This window comes from Xiphias gladius, chromosome 11, assembly GCF_016859285.1.
Source record: "Xiphias gladius isolate SHS-SW01 ecotype Sanya breed wild chromosome 11, ASM1685928v1, whole genome shotgun sequence".
NCBI lineage: Eukaryota > Metazoa > Chordata > Actinopteri > Istiophoriformes > Xiphiidae > Xiphias > Xiphias gladius.
Genome location: NC_053410.1, coordinates 27,685,558 through 27,697,752, shown reverse-complemented (window position 1 = coordinate 27,697,752; position 12,195 = coordinate 27,685,558). Strand labels below are relative to the sequence as shown.

The 12,195-nt window shown below is 37.2% G+C and overlaps 1 protein-coding gene across 1 annotated transcript in view; it reads right to left on the bottom strand.

The window, feature by feature from the left end:
- Positions 1–1,368: 1,368 nt before the first annotated feature.
- birc6 (baculoviral IAP repeat containing 6) overlaps positions 1,369–12,195 on the bottom strand; it is a 164,381-nt gene continuing 153,554 nt past the window's right edge. The window contains exons 66-67 of the mRNA XM_040139786.1: positions 4,698–4,895; positions 1,369–2,235 (exon numbers count right to left, since the gene is read on the bottom strand). Coding sequence (XP_039995720.1) covers positions 2,056–2,235; positions 4,698–4,895 — 378 coding nt within the window. The 3' untranslated portion in view covers positions 1,369–2,055. The remainder of the gene's footprint in view (positions 2,236–4,697; positions 4,896–12,195) is intronic.

Sequence of the window (12,195 nt, the reverse complement as noted above, 5' to 3'; positions counted from 1 at the left end):
AAACCTTGAGCTGAACCAGGCTCTAGGTGGGAGGCCATCTGCCTTGACCAATTGGATTGGGCAGGAACATGTGATCAGATCCTTTACTTAGGTGAAAGTACCATTGTCCCTTTTTTACATATCAATCACCAGACGCAGCAGCAGCAGATGCAGTACTAATGCATATTTTCTTTAGAAAATAAGGACATTGTAGTTACACCTGTGCTTTTCCTGCTTTAACAAGTCATGTCTGCTATGAAAAAGGTCTATAACTTCTTTTAACTTTTCATCTAGCGCCACCAGCAGGTTGACATTAATTTTTACAATATTTTAGTTTATGACCAAATACCTGCAAAACTAATCAGCTGTACTGTTTTGTGCTTATAAGCAAATGTTACCATGGTAACATGCCAAACTAATATCGTGAACATCGTAAAAAAACCTGTTGAACATGCTAGCATTGCCATTGATAGCATAATAACATTAGCATTTTGCTATTAGTCTTGAGTGTTTAAAACCTTGATAAAAGCTAAAGTTTTTTTTTTTCTTTGATGCTTATTTAGTCATTAATATTCAATACTACAGAGAAATGCTTCAGATTTGAAGGAAAGTTTTTAGGGCTTTCAAAACTGAATTGAAAGTCCAAGCATGTTTTCTGAGGTTGTCAAAGGGCATTCTGAAAAAAAGTAACATTCTTACTGAAAATGCAGAAGAAAAAAAAAAACCTGAGTCATTCCTTAAATTAAGTTGAATACATTGAAAAAGACAGCTTGATGTGGACTAATGTTTTTTCTTACAAGAAAAACAAAGTGTTTACTGGCATCCTCTCAATTTGACTAAAAACTGACAAGTCATCATTGTTGCAACTTGATTTCTAACTGAAATCTTTCACCTGAGGTGTTCAGTGTTGCCATCTCCTCCTGAGTTTCCTTTTTTCAGGTGAGAGTGCTGATGTCCTGTTAGATGCAGAAAGAAGCATTCTCACAATCAATCCATACTTTCAAGCTCCATTTAATGTCCTAGCAAAAGGAGTATGTGACTGTTCTAAGGAGTGAGCAAAATAGAAAGTGCGTTGTTTTGTTCACTGGAGTTCAACATAATAAAAAAAAGTTTAAAGCAGTTTATATGTCAGATGGATCAGAATTATTAATTTTGTAGAAATAGCAAAGAAATCACTAAAAGTACTCTGTTGGAGTATTTGGTGGTATGGTGTAGATCAAAGGCACATCACAGCTTTGCATCTCACTGGGGACTGTTGCACACGCACAGAAAACACATACACATGCACAAGCCTTCATAATACATTTCTGATGTGGCTCTGACACACAGTCTTATGATCTACAGTCATGTTGTTTGAACAGTCATGGAGAAGTTCTGAGAGGCAAGAAATGTTTATCCAGAGCATGGTGCTTTTTAATTTGGAGCCTGTAAAGGGGATAACATAACATAACATTAAGAATGTCCATGTCAGCCTTTATTCAAGTGGATATGATCCTCGAGAAATCAAATGAAGCAATGGATGACCAGAGGGGCTTTTATCTCAGATTCTATTACGTGTGTTTTCTTTTTCTCAATGTTTTTTTAAATAGTATCCTTAAAGAATGAACAATCTATTCTTGGTTACAACTGTTCTCAATTTAACAGTCAAAAAGAAAAAAAAAAGGAAATTAACATTCAGTAAACATTCTTCTCTAAAGGTAGTTTCCCTTATATAATCTGTAATTTTCCTCTTCCATTATGTATACATAAACAAGTTTAATGACATACCAATCAGTGGTTATTTCACAATTGGAAAAAGCACAAAATGTTTACACTCTTTTACAGGTAAATAAAAGTTTTTGTTGACTGTTTTTAATAAGGGTGTAGCATAGTTCACAGTTTGTCTCATTGTGTTCTGTTCCCCCATGTCCCCTTATTCTCTGCTTGTCTGCCATTAGATCTTTACATACAAATATTGACAAAGTGGTGGCTTGTGCTCTGAAGCCATTAAGTCTTTTCAAGAGCAATAATCATAAGGAGGAGAGGGGAGGGTCGGATATGCTAGGAGGGGATAAGAGGGGAGCAGGGGGTGGGGACTCATAGCTGGCCCTCGCTGCAGTGGCTGTCCTGACTGCTGCTGGGCTTCTCTGCATCCTGACTGGGCAGCTCTTTGAGGATGAGGGCGGCACTCTTCTCTGAGAACTCGTCACAGTTTGGCTCTAAACCATCAGGGCAGGGTAGTTTCAGAAACTCCTCTCTCAGCTGAGCTGTGTGTCTCTGCAGAGAGAACACAGACACACACAAGGTCAGATTTAACATTATATATTAAAGGAACACATCACATTTTTCACAGATAATCAAAGTGTCCAACTTAGCTGTTTAAAGACAAGTCTGGTGTTATTCTATATTTTTCTTATTGTCAACAAATCCCGTGAAAACACCAAAACCAATAATATGTTTGTTTCTCATGCTTTCTGACTTGCCGACCCTGCCTATGGGTCTCAGCTCCAATTTAATTGGTTCCTAATAAAGTTGTAAATCTTTTAAAACATTTCACAAATACATAATTTCATTTTTAAAAAGGGCCAAGCAATTTCCTATAACAGCTGGCCACTGTATTTTTAAACAAATGTTATTCAAAAGGAGGTAATATTGCATTTTTTGCAGGCTATTTTCAGCTGCGGATTAATCCACATTTGGCACTTTGGTGAGTAGTTGGAGCAGTAGGGTGGTGCGTGGGACTGAGTCAAAATAAACTACAATGTGTGTGTTATAAATGTCAGGATCATTAACTTAATTTACAATCTACTTAGCAATGTCAGTTCCAAAAAAATTGGGCGGCCTCCGACCTGTGTCCAACCCTGGTCGAGAGGAAGATTGTGAAGGAGGGTCAGCTGACACGTTGACCAATTCAGGTAGACCCCCAACACAGTTTTGACTTATGTCACAGTGTTGGTCTGAAGGGGATATTAGTCTTAACAGTTTTTGCACAACAATGGAGCTTTATGGCCCAGAGGACTAAGATATATCAGTCTTTGGATATGTAGATAATACTTGTTAGTAGGATGCATTATCTTTTCATGGGATTTGTTGACAATAAAGAAAATATTCAAAACATCATGGGCTCCCAAGGGGTTAGCATAGTGTGCTGAGAGACAGTAAATTCTTGAGCATACACTGTCTAATGATGGTTGGCTACTTTATCTTGAAAATGAGAAAATATGGAAGTGGACAGTGGAGGAGTGTGTACAGCTAAAAATATATGGTTATTGACCATTTTATATGGTTGCGCCAATGAAATAAATCCAAACATAAATCTGACATTCAGCAAGTCTGGGCAGGGAAAGGCCCTTAACCTCTAAGGGCTGTTCAGTGGCCATCAGATCAGACAGTGAGCAGCTTCAGGTTTGAATCTATTTAACAATGTAAGTATGATCAGGGGCCTCTTGCAAAAAGAGAGCCTGACTCTCGGTGAAGACTAAAACGAAGATCCTGAGCCCATCTACTGCATAATGTGTGTGTCCTTGAGTGATATTTAATACTAATAATATTGTATATAAAATTATATATTTAAAAATTATCTCTGCTGGCACACAGCATAGAAAGAAGAAAATGAAGCAGAAGTGGGAAAAAGAACCATTCCTTTACTTTCAAACATTGAAGCTAAATTACAAGAATCAAGAGTCTTGTCTTCAGTGGCTTGCAGCTGTGTGACAACAGCAAGCCGTACTCAGGCCTCTTATCAGTGGAGCTGAATTATTTAAAGTAGAGCATAATTTTGCCTATTTACTGCCAAAGGGAAAAGAGAGGAGTGTAGCCAGAGAGACACTCACAGTTACTGTGTGCCGGTTACTTTGTTTCAGTGTGTGTATCTCTGTATTTATTGATTCCACTGTGTGTCTCAGGAGGAAGTCAGCTGGGAACATGAATTAAGGTGGCCTGTTGAGGGCCCACTGTCCCCTGCATTCAATTCACTGTTTATTAGCAGGACACAAATGCTCAACACAAACTGTGTTTACATGCATTGATGTAACCTGATTACCATCAGCTTTCTGTATAAACCTTTAGTGCAATTAAGTTGTCTTAAACAGCATGGAAACAGGGAAGTGTAACAGTTTTAAAGTCAATAATGGGATGCCAGTCAGAGTCTTGTCTGACAAAGTAAATGAAATAAAAATCAAACCACATGAAGGATATATGACTTTGACTCTAGATCATAAACCCTCTTAATTAGTGATATTTAACTACTGTTCAGTACACCATCTCAACTAGACACAAAATATTACTCAGTATCCCAACCCAATGTATTTTCTCCAGTACAATCAGTTCAGTTCAGAAGTTCAGTTCAGTTCAGTTCATTTATCAAACTTGACGTTGAAGCTGAACAAAAAATATTTACAGATTCTTCAAAAAGTTAAGTTTGTTCATTTTTCTACCAAAGAAAGTTTTAAATTCAACAAAGACAATTCCCCTCTTTAGGTTTGTTATTGTGGTAGTAGTAGTTTGTAAAGCAGTCAGAGTCAGAGGTAGGCTCTGGCATAGCCATACCGGGCAAAGGGGATTCAGTTGGACAGACAGTGCCCCACAGTACTTCTGTGGAGCACAGTGGGCTGAGCCATGGCAGAGCAGGTGAATAGCTGTGACTTATTGGAACGAATGCATAGGTGGTGGGTGGGTATTGGTTAAACTGGATGTGCCCTGAACCTTCCACGGGAAATGTGATTATTGACCTTAGATACCTTTAGTGCAGCAGCATGGTGGGACATGGTGCGGCCGACCCTCTTGTCACTGCTATACTGTTGGATGTCAGCAATCCACTCCTCACACTGAGACATGATCTCTGTTCGCTTCAGGTAGAAATGTTTGTGGATCACCTGCAAACACATGACACAACAGTGGTCAACCACAGGGTAACAGAACAAAGTAATCCTTCTATCCTGTCAGAATGAAAAGAGATGCTAACGTGGTCACAAAAATAAGTTACTGTGACAAACTTCTCTATAGCCTTTTGCAGTGGAGGTGACGTATTCATAGCCTGACATCCGTGTAATTTATAGCTTACCTACTTACAGTGTATTTTATTTTTATTTAATGGATATAAATAAGATATTTCTTATGTCCCTTATAGATGGGATTTACAGCAAAAGATACGGACCTGTAATTGCTTAGAAATCACACATAACTTGTTTATCAAGCTGTGTGAGTAAACATTAATGGAGCACTTAACACTGAATATTTACATTTTTGTTACACAAACTGGCAAATTTGCTGTAGGTGGTGCAAATACAGGTGAGGAAGTGTGCCATTTGAAAATGTTTAAACTTGTGCAAAAAATTAGTTCTTGATCCAAGGTTTCATGTCTCAAATTCATGCATAAGTTTCTGGTAAGTTCTGAGATCAGTCAGAGACTATATCACATTTACACAAAAACCATGTTGGTACATTGGCTGTTTGTGTCAGATGAACACAGAGTAAAGAAACCCTCCTGGGGTCAAATTTGTATCAGTGAAACAAAGTGAATATTCTCTTTTTGTTCAATCTGAAGACACCATGAGCTCAACTGTTGTTTGTCGTATTATTTATTATATATTAATAAAGGCACAAAACATAAAATATGTAAGTATGTAATCACAAACTGGGTTCAAACACTTTTGACCTGAAATGACCTGAAAACTTGATGTATGCATAACTGTATTTTAAAATATCACAGCAACAACAACTCTTTGAATCCGACCTTCACAAAGAACTAAGCTGAACACTGGAAATTTCTCAACAATTAGACGGATTGCCATAACATTGGGTGCAGATATTCATGATGCTCAGAGAATGAAATCTATTATTACTACTTGCTGATCCCCTGACCTTTATCTCTAGTGCCACCAGCATGCCCAAATTTTTCATAATCCATTGAAATATCTTCGCATCTACTAGATGTACTGGCACAAAATTTCGTTGAGACATTCTTGTTCCCAGGCAATAATTCCTAATGACTTTGATGATCCCGACTTTTTGTGAGGTTGACATTTTTGGTTCAGACTGAAATGAATTCAGTATACACATGCATGTTCCCCTGATGAAATGTAATAACTTTGTTGATCATTTGACTTGTCACCTTGCAACATCATCAGGTCAACATTTCATTGATTCTGAAATGTAATTGATCACTATAAACCAGATTTTGTTAAACCAGATTGGTTAAATATAACCTGGTTTATGAGGTAAGGTTATTTGGCTATAAACCAATACTTAAGTCTATGACCAAAGTATTGGTTCTTGTGTTGTATTACTGTATAAAATGGAACCCCACCAAACCCTCATGTTATCAGTTTTTTTACTTTCACAGTTCTCAAATTTTTGTAGATGATATTTCAGATATTTTCAGTTTAACAAACATTTAACAAATGGAAATTGCTGATTATTGGCCCACCCTGACACAGAACAGGTGGGCTTATGTCTTTCATTATTGTCACTCTACTCTATTTAATCACTAAGATTTATCTAATAAAGTGTAATACATACACTACGTACAAATTCTTCTTTTACAATGGGAGCAATAAGCAAGATCAACTTTTCTTCAAATCTCCATTACTGAGGGACTGTTTAATATCAAAGGTGCTTAAGCAACTCTCTGAAATCATATGTACAATACTATGCCCAATCGATGATGTCAATCATCTACACTCAAGTCCCCTGCTTTCCTGCCCCTCCAGCCGACTTCCTAGAAACAGTTGCTAGGGCCAAGTCATCAGTATGCAGTTAGCGCCGTAGTGGATATGTCTGGGGCTACTGTTCTGCTGGTGGATGGAGTGAATTAGCTATTATGGTGGCTGCTGTTTTGCTGCTTACCAGGAGAGGAGAGGGAAAGAGGCCACAGGGAGGGTTTGGGGACTGCTTTAATCTCTCTTCCTTCTACATCTCCCTCGCACACTCCATCTTCATTCCATCTTTGTCGTTACTTCCCATCTCTTACTCTAACTAGTGTTCCTCCCACCCAATCCCCCCACTCCCTCAGCTGTTTACATCCAGGGAGGTGGGCGACTGTCTCCAGCTCAGAGGGAATGTTTCAAGGTTGCAGATGTATGATAAACACAAAACATGAGATCAGCTGCTGCTGAAGCTTTCTTGAAGTGGGGACAAACTACAGGAATCAAGAGACAGGACCCACATACAACCCATGATAAGAAATGGTAGACATGTAGACAGAAGCACATGCCTGATATTATGCATAGACATGTTCAGGTGTGAAGGTTTAAATGGGGCATTTTCCCTAGGGCTCCATGTGGCAACTGCCAGCAGCTGTTTAACTTCCAGCATTTGGACATGGCCATTTATTAACAGCATGGAAGGAAGCTCTATATGCAAACTATATTTGATCATGAAGCAAATGTCGGATTACGGCATCTTGACAAATGACCATTCAGGAAATACATGTCTTTATGCATGTACACACACATACAAGTACATGGAGAAATGTACAAACGGGTACATTGAGCTCATATGTGCAGTCAGAGACAAGGCCGTCTGATGGAAAGCCCTGGCTGCCAGATAGACTCATTGACCTTTGAAGTAATGCTGTCCACTCATTATTCCACAGGGCAACTGAGGGAGGAAGAAGAGCTGAGGAATGGATATGTCGAAATGATCAACACATGCAGGGTCAAAGGCGAGAGTGAATCGTGGAGCCATTAAAAAGTTCTTTATTCTTGATTTTCTGTATTCCACCCATAGTGTGTCAGGGCCTCAAGTACCGGCCCTACTAACCCTGACCACAAGGCAAACATTACTATTATATTAAAAAAAAAAACCTCATTACTTGGGTCAATAGTACCATAATGAAACATTAACCTGCATAATATATTAATTAAAGGCTAAAGGGTAAAGGAAATCAGCTAGTAATGTAACTGCCATATAAACATTTATACAGCTAACATCCAGAGCAAGATACTTTAATAATAATAATGCCATATTTTAAATTTCTACAATATATCAAAATTTACTTTTATTTTACCCAGCCCTACAATATTCACCATAATTTCATGTGTTTTTCAGTACCATGAACCAACCAGGGAAGTATTTTTGAAAGTCATATGTAATCTGCATGTACAGTATGGCACTGTACCAAATTAAACAGTTTATTTGGTATTATTTCTATATATTTTACATCCAAGCAGTAGATGGAGTCATCATGGTTTTGTCAGGTTACAGGTAAAAATAATCAGGCTTACTATAATTACGGACAGGTGTTGGTGCTATTCTTTTTGAGGGTTTTTTAAAGTTTCTATCATGAGTTTCCATGATTTCTGCTGAGCTGTCAACATCCAGGATACTACTTCCCCCCACTTACAGCTAAAACACACTTATACACAGCCAATTATGTGGCAGCATCACAATGCATAAAATCATGCAGATACAGGTTAGGAGCTTCAGTTAATGTTCACATCAAACATCAGAATTGGAAAAATTGTGATCTCGGTGACTTTTGCCGTGGCATGATTGTTGGTGCCAGTATTTCTGAAACTGGGATTTTCACCCACAACAGTCTTGAGAGTTTACTCGGAATGGAGCCAAAAACAAAAAATATCCAGTGAGTGGCAGCTCTGTGGACAGAAATGCCTTGTTGATGAGAGAGGTCAGAGGAGAATGGCCAGACTGGTTGAGGCTGGCAGAAAGGCTATAGTAACTCAGATAACCACTCTTTACAAAATGTCGAGAGCAGAAAAGCATCTCAGAATACACAACACATCAAACCTTGAGGGCGATGGGCTAGAACAGCAGATGAACATGTTGGATTCCAGATCTGAGGCTGCAGTGGGCACAGGCTCACCAAAGCTGGACAGCTGAAGACAGGTAAAGGGCATCAGACAGGTATGATGAATCTTGATTTCTGCTGTGGCATGCAGATGCTTGGGTCAGAATTTGGCATCAACAGCATGAATGTATGGACCCAACCTGCCTTGTGTCAACGGTCCAGGCTGCTGGTGGTGTCGTAATGGTGTGGGCCATAGCCATAATTTACTATAATCATTTTCATGTTCATGAAACCAGTTTGAGATGACTTTTGCTTTGTGACATGGTGTATTATCCTGCTGGAAGTAGCTATTAGAAAATGGTAAATTATGGCTATGGTCAGCAAAAATACTCAGACTGTGGCATTCAAACAATGTTTGAGGGGCCCAAAGTGTGCCAAGGAAACATTCTCCACACCATTTTGTGATTAAAGAGAAATAAGCCCACAGTAGACAAGAAGTTATTATTTCAAAGTGGACAATGCTGTGAAAAATTTTCAGGCCTATCGTTTTTATTTTCATCTAAAAATAGTTCCAATCTCAAATAATTTCATTTGTTCATTTATTCTTGTTTTGATTTATTTTATTTTTTTTATATTTAAAGAGAAATGAAGTAGGCCTATCCTATTGAAGAAGCATAAGTTATTTCATTTTGGGCAATGCCATGAATATATTTTAAACTTTCATTTGTTTATTCAGTTACACATCGTTTTTAATGTTAGGCTGTAAGAGTTTGATTTAAATAGAAATACATGTGCTGCCTGTCTCAATATTCTGACAAATTTATGTGGCAACCCGGCACTTTGCATATCAGCAATTCAAATGGGCTGCAGTTCAATCTTGCATCATATGCAGCTGTCTTTTATTGATTTTCAAATGCTCAAAAATATGTTCCCATGACTCAGTTGCATTTGACTATGTTAATGTGGTTGAAATCATCACAAAAACTCATGCCAATGGATTTTCTGATTGCCAGATAGTCTATATGAAAAAGAAAAAAAAAAAAAAAAAAAAAAGGAACAAACAGTCAAATCTTCATATTGAGCAGCCAAATCTGATTCAACTGACAAAATTCTGAGTTAGGTACAGTCCTAATGAAAATGCTGTGTTTTGCTCTAAAACACACATATACACACAGCTTGGTAACAACATACACACAGTGAAGCCCTCTCATCAAACATGCACATTTACAAATGTACTCTCGTTCTTTCTTTCCCTCACACACAAAAACACACGCACAAACACAAAATGATCCATATTTTAACATGCAGTCCACTGTCCTTAATTCTACCTGACAATCTGCTGCTGTATAATTCAAGCCTGTAGTCCCCCTCTATAAATAGCATGTAGTAGCACCGAGTTCTCACACCAACACCCACACCCACGCACACCAAAAATAAAACATCTACACGGTTATATCCTACCAATCCAAACAGTAGCACCATCATCAGCATGGATTCAATGTAACTGTGACCTCTCTATGCATAGGCTATTGACGGTAGACGGTTGAAAGAGATTTGTCAGGAGGTGCAAAATGGAAAGACAAATTAAAAGGTATCAGTTTTGGCCACAATTCCACAGTGTTGGACAAAACAACCTCAAATCAAGGTCCATTTATTAGCTTGATCTAGAGCTGTCAACAATATCAAACTTTCCATTTGTTCTTGAGACTTTCATTTGTGACCTTGGAAAATGCAAAAGTGCAACTAAAAATGGAAAGTGTGAACAGTTACATGGCAGCCACACAAACTCTATCCGCTGATGAAGAAGAAGATATGATATGGCTGAAAGCTGTGGTGCGGGGCAGTACGAAGACCTTGAGTCAAGAATGTCTTGTCAAACTGCTGTTCTCAGGGTCAAAAATTAACTTTCAATTTCAACATTCAGATGATTTTGTTACTCTGAGATCCTTATCAGAAGTGATGCAAAAAATGTTAAATTTCTCCTAAGGGAAGCTAGAGGGAAACCATGGGGTTATTGGAATATAAAAAGTTTATCGCCTGGGGAGCAAATTGTGTAGAGTCCAGACCAGTAAAGACCATAACCCCCTCAGAAAATTGGTTATGTTAAAAATCTGAAATCACTGGAGGTAGGATATCTTCTTCACTACATAAATGGTGGGAAGGATGATGTCAGGATTAAAAGGAAAACACCTTATGAAAATCTTATTTTTGCTGACTCCACTGATGTAACGTCTCACCTTGCTGCAGTGAAGTACAGGTGTACTCCAAGACCCCATGACAACACTGTTGGGTGTGGTTACAGGTGCATCAGAGAACACCTCTAACCACACAACTAAACCCAGTAATGCTGGCTGTGGTCAGAGGTAAAACAGACTTGAAAATATACGTATGCAAGTATATACATATGCGTGTATACGTGTATACACACACACACACACACACACACACACACACACACACACACACACACACATACATATATATACATATATATATACATACATATATATACATATACATACATATACATATATATACATACATATATATATATACATATACATATATATATATATATACATATATATATATATACATATACATATATATATATATATATATACATATATATACATATATACATATATACATATATATACATACATATATACATATATACATACATATACATACATATATACATATATATACATACATATACATACATATACATACATACATACATATACATATATATACATACATATACATACATACATATACATATACATACATATACATACATATACATACATACATATACATATACATACATATACATATACATACATATACATACATATACATATATATATATACATATACATACATATACATATATATACATATATACATATACATACATATACATACATATATACATATACATACATATACATATACATATATACATATACATACATATACATATACATACATATATATACATACATATACATATACATACATATACATACATATACATATACATACATATACATACACATACATATACATACATATATATATATATATATATATATATATATATACATATATATATATATATATACATATATATATATATATATATATATATACATATATATATATATACATATATATATACAAACACACGCACACACACACACACACACATATATATACACACCCACACACACACACACACACACGTATATATACACACCCACACCCACACACACACACGAAAGCTCCTCACAACTCATGGAGGGTTTCACCCCAAGTCCAGCACCCTGAGACTGTACACTAAGCGGAACGAGGGAGGACGTGGACTGGTGAGCAACAGAGCCATGGCCAGGACGAAACAACCAACATCCAGTAATACATCAGGAAGATGGCCCCCAAAGATGAACTGTGAATACCTCAAGCAGCAGAAAAGAAAAGAT